Source organism: Protopterus annectens, chromosome 10.part0, assembly GCF_019279795.1.
Source record: "Protopterus annectens isolate FY-2018-M chromosome 10.part0, PAN1.0, whole genome shotgun sequence".
In the NCBI taxonomy this organism is placed as follows: domain Eukaryota; kingdom Metazoa; phylum Chordata; order Ceratodontiformes; family Protopteridae; genus Protopterus; species Protopterus annectens.
In genome coordinates, this window is record NC_056744.1 from 1037879344 (window position 1) to 1037899913 (window position 20570).

Sequence of the window (20570 nt, forward strand, 5' to 3'; positions counted from 1 at the left end):
GATTCATAATATTGTAATTCATTCTTTCACCAGCATCCTAGAACCCAACCAAACTAGTTAATTTGCCTACTTTGTTTTATGGATTTCACTTCTTTAACTGCACATTCATCCTTAATCTGTTAATGTTTCTGTATGACATAATACCCCTCTGAGCTACTAATGTTGGAATTTATCCCTGTCTCTCTCATTCTCTCATTTAGTACAGACACTAAGTGGCCAGCTCCTGTGGCAAAAAGGGATGAAGTCCTGATTACAGCTCAAGCAACCCAAGTTCAATAAGAGGTTTGCTCATCTGGCAGAGGTGGCCAGATAGGATCAGAGTGAATAGCCCGTCATTTGCCCTGTCATGGGCACATAGGTGGCAGTGACTCATTTCTTGGGTGACATCTAGTGGGAGCCCTAGGTTTTGCACCTGAGGAGCATGAGCCCATGAGGATGTGCTGCCAATATGCATAAGTAAATCACCAAGTGAGCATGTGGAGGTACAGACAGCACGCAGTGGAGCTTGTAGGACTGTTGTGAGTGGGACTGCTCCATGAAGGGATGGGTAGGCCAGTTTATATGACCAGCAAGCTAGCCCTTCCCCTACCACCATGACCATTGCTATTGGGGAATGACTAGGCCAACTGGCTGCCTGGGCAAAAATTAATAGTCCATAGGGTGTAGACTTGCCCAGAGATGCCTATCTCTTGACCGACAGCACAAATGGATTCACTGCGTACAGGCATAGTAACCATCAGACCAGTCCTGCAGAGGAGAAAAAACACATACAAAGTAATTACTGTCAGCTTTTACTAACCTCTGTGCAACTTTAAAATATATTCTCACCTGCCTCAACCCTACTAGTTTTAACATGAGTTGCTTCTCTCCTTTCAAAATCTCATTCATTTTATCAGTTTTAACTATCAGAGGTGTTATATAGTGAGCTATTCTTGTGCTCGATGCCATTTGCCATCTCCTGGTTGGGTGCCCCCCTCAAATTTAAGTTGATGAGCAAACTTGGATTTGAGGGAAAAAAAGCCTTCTTTCCTTTCAAACTGTAGCATACTGTGTGCTACTTTTATAGCAAGCACCTGCAACACTTTATGCCACACACTGACTGCTACAGTGCTACAATTCTAAACTCTAACTGCAAATTCAATATTGGAATAATGGTAATGCACCAAAAAAACAGCTTTTCAGTTCTTGCCATGCATGTAAAACTGATATTCATTTTCTGAATGGTGGTAATGCATTGAAGACTGATCAGAATTGGCCAGTCACCCCCCCAACACCTTGTGCCTGGGGCAGTTGCCTCCTTCAGCCCACCCTAGCTATGCCTCTGCTAGTCATTTCTGGTTCAACTCTTCTAATGTCCATATAGTTTATTTTATTTCATTTTATTTTATTTATGTTTGTTTACATGGGTAGGGCAGTGATCAAAAATGACCAATTTCTGGCCTAGCCTAGGTTCCTCAGATAGAACAAGCAGTCAGGTTGCAGAATATAGGAGACATGTACAGCTCATGGGTTCACTTCAGATGATCAAGTTTCCGAAATCTCAAAACTCATATGGTGGAGACCATATGATCGAGTTTTCAGAAACTCAAACATCTGAAGGGGGGGGGGGGTTAAATAAAGTTTGTGAGTGCCTTAGGTGAGGGATTCTGCAGTGGAGCAAGGATGCTACACCCCTGCTACTTAAATATACGAAGTCTGAGATTGTGCTACAGTGGGGAACAGGGAAATCTCTCGTTCTGCTGTGTCTGCAGAATGCGGAACAAGAGATTTCCCTTTTCTCCACTGTAATGCAATCTCGGAGTTAATATATTTAAGTAGGGGGTGTGGGGGTACAGGGGGGGTGGCCCCCCTGCAAAAACATCTTTAAATCTGTTTTTTTTTTTATTTTAACTTCTGATGTTTATTTATTTATTTTTATTTTATTTATTTGACATTTGTTGACCGGGATAGTCTGACTGAGCTATTGCCCTTTTTCAGCGGAGGCCCAGGAGAAATTCTCCACAGTACAACTAAGCAAGAAAATTGCATGATTAAAGTAAAATACAATAAAATAATTAAGAAAATTTCCATTACAGTACAAGTAAGAAAAAACAGCAAACGAGGCATTTATACAATGCAGTAAGTATAGAAACAGATAATAAAAAACTGGCAAAGACATATTTGGATTGTCATCAGTAGACAACAGTACAATTCAAAGCACCTTGTTTTATAAGCTACAGGAAGTGTAGAAATTTAATATAAAAAAATCATAAGATATCTGTGCCTAGCCTTTCAAGCAATGAAAGATCCAACCTTCTTTGGCGTCCTATTCCTTCTCAGAAGTAATGGACCTCAAATACTCAGTTAAAGGAGCAAAACCTTTATCAGCAAATAAATAGGACAATGTATTCCTCAGTTCTGGAACAAATTTCCACTACATGTCAAGCAGACTAACACCCTTGCCACCTTCAAGGTCAACCTAGATAATAAGATGCGTAGCCTGAAATTCTCCACTGATCTATCTTGTTTTGGCCTCCTTGAAGTTAGAAGCAACTTTTGAATATTTTTTTCTAGGCTTGTAATGGTCTGCAGACTGATTGCCTAGTACATACCTATGAACTTAATAAAAAAGAAAACTGAATAAAAGCCTGGAAAAACCACCACAATGAGAATCACTTCCTCCTTTAATAGAAACAAACAAACAGGTAAACGAATAAAATCCAAGATCTCTACTAAAAGATGAGCGCTTTCGGCTCTTCAGCCTTTATTAGATCTAAAAATGAGCTCTATTCACTAGTTTGAAAACATAGTCCCATCCAATCAGACGTTTGTCATTTAGTAACATCATACTGAGTAGGTGTAACACACTTTTTATTATCTTAAAGCTATAGCTCTAGATGCAAAAATCAGGCCTTTCTAACATTAAAATAAAGTCATGAAGAAAACTTTCAGAAAATTTTGACGCATCTGTTTTTAAGCAGAGGCTTCAGTGGTACTATATTGTTTATACCTGGATGCCTGTCGGCTCTAAGGTTTATTATCCACTCAGTTTCTCGTATTTCTGTAAGATTTTTAAGGTCACATCCACGAAAATTGGGTACGATGTGATCCAAGACCATAAAAGTAAATGAGTGTGTGGGAAACTGTATAACATGAGTGGCTAATGCATTGTTGCTATCAGCTTTTGTGATATCTCGCAGATGTTGCATAATCCTAGCTTTAAACAACTGGTTAGTTTTACCTACATAGAAAGCTGCACATTTCTTGCAGCTAGCTAGATAAACTAAATCTCGGGAAAGGCAGGTAGCATATCCATTAAAATGGAAGTCTTGGCCAGAAATAGGATGTGAGAAGCAGCGGCTGGTGTTTATATAAGGGCAAGCTTTGCATTTGCCACATCTATATGTACCTTTCTTAGATGTCTGGAATCCAATTCTTTTTAAAACTCCATCTTTGAAGCATAGCATCCTTTCTAAGTTCTTTTTGTTCTTGTAAGTAAAATGTGGTTTCTCCCCTACTATCTCTTTAATTTTTTCATTCTCTGTCAAGACTGGCCAGTACTTGCGCATGGTGTCACATACTAGTCGGGAGTCAGAACTATAGATCAGCAGACAATTTACAGTCTTATTGAGATTCGCTGTCTCTGTTGAATTCCTTTTTGTTTGCCTCATCACATCTTTTTTCCTGAATGAAGGACATCCATTTGTTTCCCTAATATTCTCCAGCTTATCTGCTCTCATAACAATTTCTCATTCCAAATAGCCTCTATCCTGTAAGAAGTCCTGTATCTGCTGTTTCTTGTGTTAAATCACGATCTCTTGTACAGAGCCCAGAAGTTCTAATGATCTGATTTTTCTAGGATATTTTTGAAAATGTGATGAGGGTGCATGCTATTTCTATGTAGGTAATGGTTCTTCCATGTCTCTTTGCGATAAATGCAGGTGTTTATACCTAAGTCCACATCATAGGTGAGTCATACATCCAAGAAATCAATTTCTTTACTTGAATATTTAAGAGTGAACCTAAGGAAATCAGTGGTCCCATTCAAGTATTCTTGAAAATCAAATAAATCTTGGACACTGCCATCCCACAAAATAAACGCATCATCCACAAAACGTCCATAGAATTTTAGTTTATGCAACCAAGGATTTAATTCATCTAGGACTTTGGTCTTCTCTCATTGGGCTAATACAAGATTGGAGTAACTGTTAGCACATGGAGTACCCATCGCTACTCCCCAATTCTGTAAATAGTAAGCACTGCCGTATGTGAAAATGTTAGATCCAAGTATTAATCTCAGCAGTTCACAAATAAGATCATGCTTAGCATTCAAGTCTGTTAAGAACATACTGGTGGCCTCTATCCCATATTGATTAGGGATAACACTGAAGAGGTTGTAAACATCCATAGTTACAAAGAGTAAATATTTGGGAATTCCTTCAGCTATGACTATGTCAAACAGGCCGAGAAGATCTTGAGGGATGTAAGTGATTTTTTAGAACGTTTTCATTGTTCACTAGAAGCTGAACTAATTCCCAAAGATTTACTCTTTGTAACTATGGATGTTTGCAACCTCTTCACTGTTATCCCTACTCAATATGGGATAGAGGCCATCAGCAGGGATGTCCCTTAACATGAAGGGGAGCTTCTGCCAAAGATGGGCTTAGAAGGAAAAAAGCTGTGGTTGGTGAAGGATAATTTTATTCTGGGTTTTTGGAGAACTGGTCCTGAGATGGAAGGGTTCCTGAGATTGCAGGTCACAGTGATAAATATATACATACATATATATATATATATATATATATATATATATATATATATATATATATATATATATACATATGGGTCTAGGACACATGCTCGACTAGCATATGTCCGAATCACAAAACATTGAACACACATAGACGAAAGTGCTTAACATCAAAAAGTGCTTCCGTGTATGTGTAGTTCAAAAAATAAATCTACTTTTCTGCAGGGGGGCTTTGCCCCCCCTGCACCCTCCACACACCCCCTACTTTATTTTTCTCACTCCGAGATTGCACTACAGTGGGGAAAAGTGAATTTTCCCTTTCCCGCACTGTAGTCCGATCTATGAAACAGGCACACATACACAGAAGCGCTTGTTGATGTTAAGCGCTTTCATGTATGTGTGTTCGATGTTTTGTGATTCGGACATATGCTAGTCGAGCATGTGTCTGGATCCTGTGTACATATATATATATATATATATATATATATATATATATATATATATATATATATATATGGGTCCATGTCAGATGGACGAAAACGCACTTCAGTGAAGACCACATCACCGAGATGACTCCGCTGACAGGACAAATCCCTGACAATGGTAAGTAGTGCGGACTGGGAGTTAGTCCCATTCCCACTGTAGTGCGATCTTGGAGTTGGTATATTTAAGTAGGGGTGGTGTGAGGGGCACAGCCGCCCACATTGGGGGTGAAGAGGGGGCTTGCCCCCCTGCTGTACATGTTGTGATGTGGTCTTTGAGTGGATTATGGAAATGGGAATGTATCCCGTTCCATAATACATTGACCTACCATTGTCGAGGATTCGTCCTGTCGGTGGAGTCGTCTCAGTGAGGTGTTCTTCATTGAAGTGCGCTTTCATCCGTCTGACATGGACCTACACACCCACATATATATACATATATATACATATATATATATATATATATGCAGTTGTCAACTCATTTGACTGGGTGACTGGCACCCATGTTTATATATATATATATATATATATATATATATATATATATATATATATATATATATATATATATATATATATATATATGTAAACATGGGTGCCAGTCACTCAGTCAAATGAGTTGACAACTGCCTTGTTGACTTCATATGGTTGACTAGGCAGCTAAATGACAGACGTGAAATCAAACAAATCCAGGAGTTGGGGGATTTGCTCTCACCCCATGTTTGTGTGATTTTGAAGTTAGTATATATAATTATCAGGAGGTGTGGAGGGAAAAGCCCCCCCACATTGGGGGGCCAAGGGAATTGTCTCCCTTGCAAAAAATGATGCTTTATTTTGTTTGTCTTTTCTGCTTTTCCCGGTTAGGGGTCGCCACAGCTGAACTCCGGTCTGCTAATAATTGGCAATCACTTTTTATGGTGCCGAATTGCCAGCCCGAAGCCCACCCTTCAGCGAAGGCATGCCCATTCACGCATGTCTTTTGGAGGCCACTCAATTTCTAAAAAGTAAAAGATTGCATGCGCCAAGGCTGTTTCTCGGTACAAGTATACTGATGTGTTGATGTCCATGTTTTCAGTTATATGCATTTGATAGTCTTGCAGTCAGCTTTTGGTGTTTTCTGCACCCAGCTGCATTGCCAGTATCAGTGAAAGTATAATATAAAAAAATAAATATTTTATTTTTTTCTGTGGTTCACAGCAATTAGTTCATAGAGCAGAAGGTGCAATAAAGGTTGTTGTATTTTCATATGTGAATGGTTAGGAAACATCAGGCTTGATAAGTTTTTTGCATAATTTATGTGCATGACACATATGTTAAAAAATGTCTGGAGATTTTAAAATGTAGAACATGTTCACTACTTTATAGAGTTGGGCCATTGTGCTTGTGGCCACTTAAGTAAATAGCAAGCTGAGCTGATAATAAATATACATTTGGAAAAAACAATATGAACATTAACATGTATGATTCTGTAACTCACAAATCAAATACTGAAATGATCCAGCTATCATATACATATCAGTCAGCTATTGTGCATATGAATAAATAATTAAATGCATGAATGAAAATTTTTATACATGGCTATTTTGCATGCCTTAAGGGGGTAATATTACATTTTTTTATTAAAAAACAATGAGCTACATAACAAGCGTTATGAAATAAAAAAAAGACTCAGATGCCTTTAGCGCCGAGTGCTGAGTTTGAGTTAACCATTAATGGTTTTAATAAATAAAAGGCCTTTATGAATTAGGAATTCAGCACATTCATCAGACTGCAGAGCAGTGGCTCTTTGTTAAATTCTGGCAGTCTTTGTGTGCACACTGCATTACTGTGAAGAAATCATCTACCAATATTAATGACTAGAAGCTATAAAAAGTCCATGCATGACGTAAACAATACACGCATATGAATTTCATGCTTGAGGTTTGGCATGAAATGGATGCATCAAAAGCTGACCACATTTCCATTTGTCAAGTAAATCATTTGGTGTACACTTTGTACAATTTACAGGAAAATAAAATTATACCAGTCAGTAACTATGAAACAAATGCATACAATGTATGATATTTGAATAGTTGGAAATGGTGTTTATAATGCAGACCCTGAGTGTTCATATCAGGAGTGACAGAACAGAATATGAGGAGTGCCTGGTTCCAAATGGGCTGGGCAATAGAAATAAAGAAGGACAGGTCATTCTAGACTTCTGTCTGGCAAATGGCTTGATGGTAGTCACCACATGACCATATACAAGATTCCAACATGCAGTTCAGGTGGACTTCTTCCTAGTAAAGAAAGGGCTTTGGGGTACAATCAGAGATTGCAAATTCATCCCCAGTGAAATAGCTGGCCCACAGCATAAACCACTAGTGGCCACAGTCAGCTGCAAGCATTGGTCTGAGAGGTCTCTACGATCAGCCTAGGCTGAAGACCTGGAAGTTGACTGGAGCAAAAGCACAAGAATGCAAGGAAATACTCATGATTCTAGGACCTCCAGAAGAAGAGGAAAACAGATGGACTCAAAGAAGAATGGCAGCTCCTCAAAACAACATGTGTAAACACTATAGAACAGATATGCAGTCAAGCCAGGTGTTGAAGAAACTGGTGGTGGAATTCAGAAATCCAGGCATTATCAAAAGAAAGGAGCAAAGGAAAGATGGACCAGGCAAAAAAGAAATATTAATTGGATAACAAAGAAGCCAAGAGAGCCACTGCAATATCAAAGAACAAGGCATTAGAAGCACTTAGCAGATGACACAATGAAGCTTTTACACATTGTAAGGTAAATTCAAAAAGATAAAGAACGTAGTCAGCAGACACCACTCATAAGGGATGCTAGCAGCACTCTGCTCACCAGTCCAAAGCACATTAAAAGCAGATGAAAGGAGTACTTCTAACAGCTTCTGAATGAAGAACCCCCCCACAGATGCTGTGCTGCTTTGTACACAACCTAAAATAAAAGAGAAAGACGAGTCCACTTTAGAAGATGTAAGAACAACACTAAGGCAATTGAAGTGAGGGGAAAGCAGCAGGCTCAGATGAGGCCACTGCAGATATGATCAAGATGTGTGAGTTAAGGAAGAAATGGCACTTGGGGCTCCTGAGGATACGCAAAGTAGTATGGAAAGAAAAGGGGTCTATACTAGTTTACCAAAAGTTTCTTTCAGCAAACAACTAATCATCAACCCATATTCAGTGAAAATCACTTCCATGTTTCGTTGAATTTACCAATGGCAAAGAAGCAGATGGCCAACTACACAACTTTGCCCTTTTCTCTACTGTAGTGCAGTCTTAGAGTTGGTATATATAGTTGGAGGGGTGCAGCCCCCCTCAGCGTGGGGTATGGAGGGCAATGCCCCCCAGTTGGGTGGGTTCGATTTACTCATAAGTGGTCCAGTGTGCTGTGAGGCAAGTATTTCCTTGCCACTGGTAAAGTCAGCAAATTGCAGAAGCGATTTTTGCTGAATACAGGTAGATGATTAGGTGATCACTGAACCAAACTTTCATCGAACTCATATAGACCCAAAGAAAGGTGTATTCCAGAAAACTGGAAATAAGCACTGCAGCACCAGTGCACAAGAACAAAAGGGGCATTTATAACACTGGGCAATATCCAGATTTATAACTCCTATCACATTGCATGAATGTTCTGGAAAGGGTGATTGATTAATGAATATGCAGACTAGTAGAAAGTAAGATGGGAGCAGTTCAGATTCAGCTAAATGCAACAAAGCCAAACCAATATTTGCAGTGAAAAATATAGCGGAGAATAAGCTAGAGATGAGGAAAGAGTCCAAATGGGCATTTTTAGACTTGGAGAAACCATATATCAAGGTCCCAAGAAAACTGACTTGTGCACTTGCAATGGTTTGAAATCCTGTAAATATTGTTACAGTTACTGCAGGCTATGTACAAAGTCTTAATGGCACTTATATGAACAGTGTTTGGACTTCAGTTCCCAGTGGGAGTGGGGAGAGGGTGTTCATCGGGGTTTAACTCTGAGACCTCTTTTTTTCATAATAGTGATGGAATACATTGGCAAACAGATTGAAGGGGATAGATCAACAAAGATGTTGTATGCAGATAATGTGGCATTACATGCATACTCTGAACAGAAACGTCTTTAAATTATAGGGGAAAGGAATGAAAAACTGAAGGCACAAGGAAAGAAGCTGAGTATAGATAACACAACTATAATGACAGCAAATAGGGAAACCAGAAGATGCTGAAAATTGATACAGAAGGCAAAATAGTGGAACAGGTTAACAGCTGCAAGTGTTTTACAGGGGTGGTTCAGAAGAAGGGAAGTCTCTGAATGAGGAGGTCAGAGCTAGAATTAGGTGGGCTGAAGCCCACTGGTACAGAGTATCAGGGGTAGTGTGTACAAAACAGTGGTGCAGACAGTGCTTCTGTGTATTGCAGAAAAGTAAGGTGAACAAAACAGTGGTGGTGCAAACAGTGCTTCTGTGTGGTGCAGAAAAGTAAAGTGTAGAAAACAGTGGTGGAAACAGTGCTTCTGTATGGCGCAGAAAAGTAAGGTGTACAAAACAGTGGTGCAAACAGTGCTTCTGTATGGTGCAGAAAAGTAAGGTGTACAAAACAGTGGTGGAAACAGTGCTTTTGTATGGAGCAGAAACCTGGGTATTGATGGCAGAGCAGATGAGCAAGACAGAGGTGATGGAAATGAAATGCCTGCGCCAGGTGGTACAGTGTACACTATGGGATAGCAAAGGAATGTTGACATTAGAATAGAAGCCCAAATAGCTTCAATTGCAGAAAAGGTAAAGGAGAACAGAGTATAGTGGTTTGGGTACATTCCAGAAAATAGAAGATGACAGTGAAGAAGATTTGGGAAAGACATGAAGAAGACAAGAGGAAGTGAGAACATGCAGCAAAGACATGGATAGATTGTGTGAAAGATGACCTGTAATAGTCAGGCATGACTGTAAAAGAAGGCAGGGGAGTGGCACTGAATCAACAGAGGTAGCAACAGTTGACAGGTCACCACAACCTCATGCAGAAAATAGCAAAAGGGATTCGATGATGACAATGATATTTAGCAGAGTATATCCATCCCTCATAAGTAGAACCTAGCTGGGTGTTGGCATGACAAGACCAATTTCTTTCCTCTCTATCTGCAGTTCATAGAGCATCTCATATGTTTAAATTCTTGTAATCAATAAGACTCCCATATAGTCCCTCAGTCACTGAAAATTATTTATTGTAGTCCAGTGATCTTTCATCACAACACACATAACAACTGGCCCTTACCCATTTAACAAAAAATGAGCTGAAGTGTATGAGAGACTGTTTTGTCATACATGGACTGCTAGTCAATGACTGAATTCAAAATGAGCATATGTGTAAACTACATATGACAGCCTAAAATTTAATTAGGAGTTAACGTAGCAGGCACATAGTTGCCTCTGTCATTAGTTTTCTTGGAGGACTTGTTATTGGCATGGTGATTGCTTACATGGAGAAGTCATCCAAGCACCAGGAAGGAAATCTATAAAATGTCTGGAAAAATCAGGCAACTGTAGAAACACCACAACCAAGCAGGAAATATTAATGTGAGATAATCTGGAGATCAGTGAACTGTAATTGGAGTGAACTGATGCACTGGGCCAATACACAGTACTATAATATAACACTCAGGAGGTTCTGGAAAGATTGGCAGAACCACAAAGGAAAAAAGTGTTCTTGAGAACAACAGTTGAAGAACTTCAGGATGTAAGATTATGTGTTGTATTTCCTGCAATGTTTGTGGCATGTTGTCAGGGCAGCAGAGAATGACATAAAAGATGCAACCTTACATGTCAGGCAGGATCTCTACAGATAACTGGCATCTATTTTTCCAGCTATATCTTGGGTGGGGATAGAAATCGTTAACTTATCATTAGTGCTCTGTCCTAGTAAACAAGTTATAAATAAATGAATAAATAAATAAATAAAAAGATTAATAAATATATATATCTGCCAATAGCTATCTATCTATCTATCTATCTATCTATCTATCTATCTATCTATCTATCTATCTATTTATGGGTCTGGCAAAAGTGGCAGAAACTTGCAAATGTCGACATCTGTTTTGTTGACTCACTTTGGTCAAAAAAGCAGATGATCAACAGGTAAGCAAGACTGACAAACTCCAGAGTTGAGGAATATGCTCCTTCCCCAAAGATTGTACACTCTCAGAGTTACTATGTATAATTAACAGGGATGGAGTGGGAGTTTAGAGGTCTCCCCCTCCCTGCAAAATTCAATGTTTTCCTCTTTTTTTAACTATTAGTTTGCATTGAGAGAGAATTTTCCTTACAAATGCGCAGTGCCCTGTAAACATTTTTGTAGTTGACCTTTTGAGGCTGAGTCTGACGTTTTTGATGATAACATAGCAAGTAAACCCATATATCTATCCATCTATCTATAATTATATATATATATATATATATATATATATATATATATATATATATATATATATATATCTACATATGGGTTTATATCAGATTATAGAGTGTTTGGAAGGTCGAATGTCATATGGTCAAGACCATATTATCGACCTTCCGAAAATCATGAAATCTGTTTTTCTGTAGTATGATTCTCTGGGAAACTGTATATCACTAAGTGTAAGAAAAACTTCTATTTCCAGAGGTAAGTGCTAGTCTATCAAGGAATTCCTCATTTAAATGTTTATTACTTGTAAGGACTTGTAATGTAAGCACTGCAGAGTTCCTGATCCTCAGAACACTTCAGAAAGTTAAGGGCACATATAAAATGCAGTAGTACATAACCTCTAAGTGAATTCAAAACTCTTAATAGTAACCTTAAGAGCAGCAAACTGGATTGAATGAACCTTAGCAGGTTAATGACAACTAAAACCTAACAGAAGCATAATTCCAAAAAAGCCACTCAAGGTAACAAAATAAAAGCACTTGTCAGATTTTAGCACATTACCTTATATGCGGCCAAATGAAGAGCTGTAAATCCATTTCGTGTTAGTCTTGAGGGTCGTAACCCTTTCAGCATAAGTGTTCTAATGTGTGACTTATTCCCTGAAAGAAAATAGTGAGCATTTTTTATGATTTATCACATAGGCTATTTTACAGTGATTAAACACTATCAAAAGTACATCAGTTTAAAGGATATCAAGAATTTGTCACTCACTAGATCTGAGATATTATACATACCACCACAAATACAGCACATATGCAGAAGCGAGAGACCATTTTCTGTTCGATAGTTCATGTTGACCTTGCTGAAGGCTTCATCAGAGCTGAAAATGTAGATTCAAATATTATAATTCATCATTGTACCTTTTCTAACATTAAAAAAAAAACAGATGTATTAGTTTTATTTCAAGCATCTCAGAAACATCTTTAACTAAGCTGGAACACTGAAATCAATCCTTTAAGTGTTCACATTTACATCTGTTTTATGTATAAGTGAACATTCCATATACATTTGTGAGCATTTGTGCCCTGTGTATAATATTTTCTATCTTTATCTCTCTGTATGTATGTATGTCTGTATGTATGTGTGTATATATATATATGTATATATACCAAAAAACGTAACCAAACCCTGGAGAAATAAACAAAACAATGCCCAGGACAGAAGGTATCAAAGGCACAAATCAAGCAATACAAAAGTTCCAACGATAAATCCACTGGTTTAAAAACACACTCTTGTTGGTTGATGCAAAGGTTTAATGAACGTAAGCGCTTTCACGGTAAAACCGCTTCCTCAGACCAGTGGATTTATCGTTGGAACTTCTGTATTGCTTGATTTGTGCCTTTGATACCTTCTGTCCTGGGCATTGTTTTGTTTATATATATATATATATATATATATATATATATATATATATATATATATGTGTGTGTGTGTGTGTGTGTGTGTGTGTGTGTGTGTGTGTGTGTGTGTGTGTGTGTGTATCTATATATATATATATATATATATATATATATATATATATGTATATATATATATATATATATATATATATATATATATATATATATATATATATCTATATATATATTTATATATTATGGTTACCATATATGGATATTTATATAAATATAGTTCTAACTAGAATGTTACCTTATGTGATAGTAACTACTATTTCACCATAAATAAAACACAGATGCTAAGATGCAAACCTCAGTAATCTTACAATTGATGTTAACTCTCTGAGATAGCCAGCAATTGGGATTCAGGGTGAATTCCTCATAAAATTATGTATAATCAGGATAGGAAACATTTACTTCCCTTCGGTACATATTATTTGTGTTCACTGTTAGTTGCTCAGAGAGAAAGTTTCTTAAGTGCTACAGTGCCTTATAAAACTGATATCCAGGTTCAGACTATTGACTGCAAAATTAAACAATTTAATAAGCTTAATCTTCTTTGCTCATTTTTTCCCAAAGGGGTACAGAAATGTCCATGACAAATCATAACCAACATGTATGATACATAATGATCAGACTAGGAAAAACGTACTGCCACTGGGTTGCCATTAATTTTTCATATAACCATGTGTCTATGGGCCTTCATCCTCAAGTCTGAGTGCCTGGCCTATTTTTTTCCCATATAACATTGACATTTCCTGCATTTGCTAAACCACAGTTCTAGAAGTGCCTGTGAAGGATCCTTGTACTTTGGAACTTCTTTTCTGTGAAGCTGCTATGTTGGAAGCCATACAACTCATCTGACATGGTTTGCACCATGGATGGTTGCAGGGTTTAGTACCGTTTTGGACTGTGTTCTGTTCTGATCTGTGTGTGCATCTCAGCAGAAGATTCTTTAGATCAGGTGGATGATTAAAGGACAATAGTGAGAGTGTTTGAAAAATATTTTTCAGCTTGTCATGCTCATTAAATATTGATTGGAAGCCCCTTACACTTTTTAAATTTCTGTTGGTATGTTGTACACTAGTGGGACTCTGTCACACAGAGTTCTCTCTTTATGCTGGGTAGCTGTTACCATGGCAGCTGTACTGCTCTGTCTACTGCCTTGTCAAAGTTATCTTCTCTGCTAAATGAATCTGACTTTAATGTAACATGTATGTAGACTTTATGGCAAAACATAACCTGGACTTCTAAATTTTCAGGCTGATAAACCGACACACAGGCTCTCAAGTAAACGCGCGCGCACACACACACACACACACACACACACACACACACACACACACACACACACACACACACACACACATACACACACAATATATCTGAATTTGAAGTGTAACTGTCATGCCACGTATATGAACTTTTTATTTTAAGCCAATAAGACAGAAATCATGTATTTCCCTTTCTAGGCACAAGTGGATATTTAAGTATTGCATCTATCATCAGACACTCTATAACTTCCAACATAAAACCTTGTGTAAATGCAAAGTTTATGTAGGAGCCAATAAAATGCATTACATCACCTCTGTGTTCTAGTGTTTTTGTGTTTTCTATTAGTTATCCAGCAATATATTTCTGAATATTTTTTTCTATTATACTGAGCAGTTAGCACCAAAGTACACTGTTTTAATGCATGAGTTGTCATTGCAAGAATTCATGCAAATTAGTTTCTTACTGTCCTTATTCTTAAGGGTTTATTCCACATTACCCACCTCCTTTGACAGCATGTGTTGAAACAGCTTCATGTTATCCCTTTGTTCTGTTTAGTACACTGTTTACTACACTGTTTAGTACACTGTTTATTTAGTTGCCCCAACTTCTGGTGTACATTTTTTAGTACTTATGCAGCTCAGGAAGTAATAACCTACTTTTTGAGGTGACAGGCATCATTTTGCAACCTCCCAAGGTTAAAGCCCCCATGTGTGGAATCAGCCTTCTTGGCTTGAACATGAGCCTGTCATATTTATAGGGCTGGCAGGAAGAGATTGGCTAAGCACTACAACCAGAAAAAAAAAAGGAAAACAATACTAATATATCGACACACAGCCAGTAATCCAAAAACCTTTAATGAACAATAGCTCTAGCGCCTCGGCACACTGTTTGTCTAAATGCTGAATGCAATTGGAAAATTTTATTGTGATATTTTGTGTTGTGATTGGATGATTTTGTATTGATGTCAATTGCTAGTAGTATTTAATAAGGTGTTTGACTGCTATGTGTTGACTCCTTGAAGGCCTGTGTGCCGAGGCGCTAGAGCTATTTTTCATTAAAGCTTTGTGGATCACTGGCTGTTGTTGATATATTGGCTAAGCACTACTTGGGTAGCATTCTTTTCTTTACTTCCTTCCTTCCTTCCTGCATCAAGTCATGGAGGGATACAGCTATTTGGCTGTTGTTTTATGGTGGCCTGGAACTCTGTCACTTATAGTGGATGTTTGTGAAAGATATGGGCCGGGATTCACTAATCCTCCGTGTAAGAGTAACTAAGTCTTACACGGAAACTGCAGTCTAAGAGTATGATGTCAGCATGTCATGCATATTCATGAGGGCACGGCGACTCAACAATAAAGACATAGGGAACTTGCAGACTTTGGATCCAACCCAGTTTGGCTTTGTCAAAGGCAGATCCTGCCTCTTAAACTTGGTTGACTTTTTCGAGACAGTCACCAAGGCCATTGATGAGGGAAAGGCAGTCCATACAGCCTACCTCGACCTGGCAAAGGCCTTCGACACAATACCCCACTCAGGTATCATCGAAAAACTCATCAGCTTGAATGTAAACCCATACATCACAAGATGGGTTGCAAACTGGCTAAGTGACAGAACCCACAGGGTCAGAGTTGCTGGAGCCATGTCAGACTCAAAGCCTGTCACAAGTGGTGTCCCACAGGGCTCAGTCCTGGGTCCACTCTTGTTCGGCATCTACTTTTCTGAAGTACAAGCAAACACAGGAAGGTTATGGCTGACAAAGTTTGCAGATGACTGCAAACTGGGCCATAGTCGAAAACACATCTGACACAGATATCCTCCAGAAGGGCCTCACAGAAACGGATAACTGGTGCCAGAGCCATGGCCTGAAGTTAAACGCCAAAAATGCATAGTCATACCCTTCGGGAAAAACAAGGTTACCCCTAGCTACCATATAGGTGGCAATCCACTGAGCACAGAAAAAGTCATCAGGGATCTGGGGACCCAGGTTGACAGTAGCCTTTCGTTTGACACTCATGTTGCTAAAGTAGTTAGGAAAACCTTCTATATCGCCCACCTGATCATGAAGGGATTCACATCTAGATCAAGGGAGGTCATCGTCCCCCTGTACTCATTACTCATTACTCATTAGACCTATGATTGAGTACAATGCCCCGTTCGGAATGTATCTGACCAGACACCTGCTGCAGCTTGAAAGGCCCCAAAAGTTCCTCACCAAAAGGATAAAGGGTCTCAAAAATATGTCTTATGCTGCCCGACTGAAAGAACTCCAGCTCTATTCAGTCTCATACCGCTTGCTCAGAGGTGACCTGTGCCTGACATATAAGGCCATGTCAAACCCAGATTTGATGAATATGCTTCACCTCAAAAAATCTAGATCCCTCAAAACCACAAGGGTGGGAGACTTAAACCTTGACACGGTTATAAATAGAACGTGCTAGAGGGACAGATTCATCACCCAGAGACTCCCTATGCTGTGGAACAAAATCCCGGTACATGTGAGGCAGAGCACCTCTCTGGCCTTGTTCAAGAGGAATCTTGACCAATGGATGGGAGATTGCAGATATACCCCAGGGATTACTTCAGTGTCACTGCTTGACAGAGGCACAGCAAAATGATAGGCATAGTTTTTATTCATACTAAAGGGGTGGCGAAAGCCACATAACTATGGGCTAGGCTTATAAATGCCCTTGGGCAGATAGCCTAGTATGAACCTATGAACCTATGAACCTATGAACTCTAAGGCTAACACAGAGCATGCACGAGTGCAGGGGGCATGTCAGACTGCCGAGCAGTCCAAATATCCACGCCCCTGCAAGTGCCTAAACTGCAAATGTCAACTGAAATGAGCAAGTCCGCTCAAATGTCCACATACCCAAAACTACACTCCCCCACATTCTAAATCCCTGTACAAGTTTAAAATGTAAAGCTTTCCTTTTTTTTATTATTCCCAATATAGCTGCCCGTATTTGCGCATGTATGTGCAGGTTTGCCCATTGCTTAGGTACAGTTAGAAGTGTAGACATCAAAGAGGATAATAAACTATTTATATGCAAATTAAACCAAATAGCAATAGCGTAGTGGTAGAGCCCTCGCACAAAGAGGAGGCATTCCTGGTTCGAGTCCCACCACTCAACTACCTATTTTCTGTAGGAAATGTGTGCATAAAAAGAATTCCTGACATTTACCTTTTACATTTCAGTAAAATGCATTGAAATGGCCTATGTGGTAGTGAACGATATTTTATATATATATAAGAAGGTGGAATGGTCATGCATACTGATAAATGCAAAAATAACGTATCTTAAGCAATGTGAAGCACTACTAAGCAAAGTTTACTAGTATTAAGCACAGTTAAGTACAATCACTCATAGCTTAGCACTGCTTTAACTAGTGCAATAGTTTTGCATGGAGCTGTGCATCGTGCCAACTGGCACAAACAAATCATGTTCGCGTGGAGCTGCACACGTGCTAACTAGCACAACGTTGGGCAACGTCGGGCAACATCGGGCAGCGTAGAGCAATGTCGAGCAATGTTGGGCCAAGTTGAGCAAAGTCGGCTAAACACAGCCACACCTCCTAGCCGGTCTGGCCAGTAGTAAAATAAAATGCAATGACAGGCCTCGAACCCGGAATACTGTGCATCATAATCAAAGTACTAAACCACTAAGCCATGACAGCTTTAAATATGGATGCATTTCCAACACACTCATATATATCAATGGAAGTTTACCCATTGCTAAGCAGGTTTGCTTTTAGCTGAGATTTTTCATAACTGGCCAATCAAAATAAGTGCGGGAAAGGAGGCATATTTAAGCTCCATAGGTGGGAATAATTGCCATAACTGGTTGTAGCTCCCATCTACAGACAGTATGGCCGGTGTTGGAGAGGGCTCTCATTTTCGAGCGCAATGGTGGGGCATTGAGGAGTCAAAAGTAATAGTTTGGCTCCTTGTCCATCATCATGATGCAAGACTCCTGCAGGGCCAGTTTCAGGGCACTGAGTACAAAGCGGAAGCCTGGAACCATCTAGCACATGATCTCACCAGTGCCACAGGCATCCCTCGGACTTGTGAGCAGGTCAGACACGATTTCTCAGACCTGAAGAGATGCAAGGAGGACCGACTGAACCAGTGGATACAGGAGGCCCATGAAATGGAAAATGCCCCACTACTGAGTATGTAGCCATGGAATGAAGTATGTAAGAATTGCTATTGTAGTATATGCTATGGATAGGTATGTCTCAATATCCCTTCATTTACTTCACAGCTGCAGGTGTCCATGCTGCGAATCAGCAAGCCTATGCAAATCGGCTGCTAAGGCTGCGCCACCAGGCAGGTTAGTAATTATTCTGTATGTGTTGTCATATAAAAGAAGTGAGAGAGCCTGCAAAAGAGTGTTGTGACCCATTAATAAAGGTATAATGAGCATTGAATAACTTCTCTGCATGTACTGTTATATAAAATAAGTGAGACAGCGTGAAAAGGTGTTGTAACCCATTAATAAAGGTATAATATGTCTTGAATAAAAGACCTCTGCATGCACTGATATATCAAATAAATGAGAGAGCCACTAGAAAAGTGTGTAATGTAATTAATAAAGGTATAATTCCTGGAGTGTGTCCGTGTCATTTTCTTCGATATGTTGTTGTACCCTTGCATTATAGAAATAGTACTGTTGTATTAAGCTCAGTCAACCCACACATGGGTAGGCCCATATAAAGTGAATGAAGGGAGTGCCAGTAGCTGTTAAGCATATATACAGTCCTCAACTGTCGGTTCATGGCTGGCATGTACAGGTTAATCTGGCACATGACTAGCTTGTTATTGTGTTCACCATAAATGTCAGTGTGCTTCTAGAAATGTAGGGGGCTGTCAACATATACCTGATAATGTCACCTGAACACATCCAGATATGTAGATATATAAATATAAATGAAATATATAAATATGTAGCAGTAACATCTGCATCCAGGACAGTTTGTATGTTAGATACAGGTCAGGTATATCAAGAACTAGCAAAACCCATTTTACAATTTAACGGACATTGCCTAGTGTAATAATACATGTAGGGGATATATAACTGCAGTCAATAGGAATGTAGTGTAAACTATAAGTATATATAAGTTGTTAATGGAGGTATCTTTTTACACCCTACTGTATGTGCATAAACAATGCAATTCCACACCTCAATGGGTATGTCTAATCTCATAACATTTGTTGGGGCGCATGTCCTACTGGTTTATAAATATCTGCATTTACTTTGATGCATGTGCCCTGTTCACATACCACAATCTTGGTCACCTGTTGCCACCAATCAATCCTGCATGCTGTTGGAATGCCCACTGTTGTTCTATATATGCATGTGTTATGCTTGCTGTTCAACTGTTGGAACTCTGGTGTGTTGGGTTAATGGGAATACTACTGTATGCTGTTACAACTAAATTGGAATGCTGTTAGCTATTACTAACCCATATTGTCAGTAAATCCTCCTAAACATATAACGTATGGGAAGGCCGGTCCCAGCGGACCCACCTGTCCCACCTCAGTTGGCAATGGCACCTGGCACCAGCAGGTCCGGTGCCCAGCACGGGACCTCCTCCTCCGTTGGTCCTGTGCCACCTTTGGGTGGAAGCACTGCAGGGGATGGGGCTCATCACCCTGTGCAAGCATGGTCGGAGGAGGGCCACCTATCACCCTCCGAACGGTCCGGGCTGTGGTGTGTAGGGAGATCGAGCGTTCAGTCACTGATCCTCTATGCCAGCTCGAGGCAAGAGTGACGTGATTCACAGGTGAGCCTGCCCCTCCTATGCAGCCCCTAGCACAGCCAATCTCCGGGCTGTGAAGGTGCAGTGGTGACTGCCCATGGGTGGGGATCTCAGTTCCACTGTTGCCATCTGTGGGCTCATGGGCTTGCGATTTCCAAACACCCTTCCCCTTCAATGGTGTTCACCCACCCCATGTGTCATATTCCGCCCCTGTATGCATCTTGTTTGTCTTGTCTGTTTATCTCCCCAACCTACCTCCCAAAATATACCTACTTCCCCTACCCCACATTCCACTCTCACCTGAAAAAAAAGGGCAATCTGCTCCCACAAAAAAATTACGCCCCATACATAGCTGCCCATTTTGCACACGTGTCCGCTGGAAACATAAACTGAAATTTAATTGGCAGTGCAACATACTTCGTTGTCCTCACCCGTCTCTCAGGGGTGGAAGGTTTCAAATTTCCATCCAAATTA

At 39.6% G+C, this 20570-nt stretch overlaps 1 protein-coding gene across 2 annotated transcripts in view; it reads right to left on the reverse strand.

Annotated features, from left to right (window-relative positions):
• LOC122813471 (serine/threonine-protein kinase TNNI3K) overlaps positions 1-20570 on the reverse strand; it is a 2121983-nt gene that overhangs the window by 1743395 nt on the left and 358018 nt on the right. For both annotated transcript variants that reach the window (XM_044085806.1, XM_044085805.1), the window contains exons 3-4: positions 12396-12481; positions 12163-12260 (exon numbers count right to left, since the gene is read on the reverse strand). In XM_044085806.1, coding sequence (XP_043941741.1) covers positions 12163-12260; positions 12396-12481 — 184 coding nt within the window. The remainder of the gene's footprint in view (positions 1-12162; positions 12261-12395; positions 12482-20570) is intronic.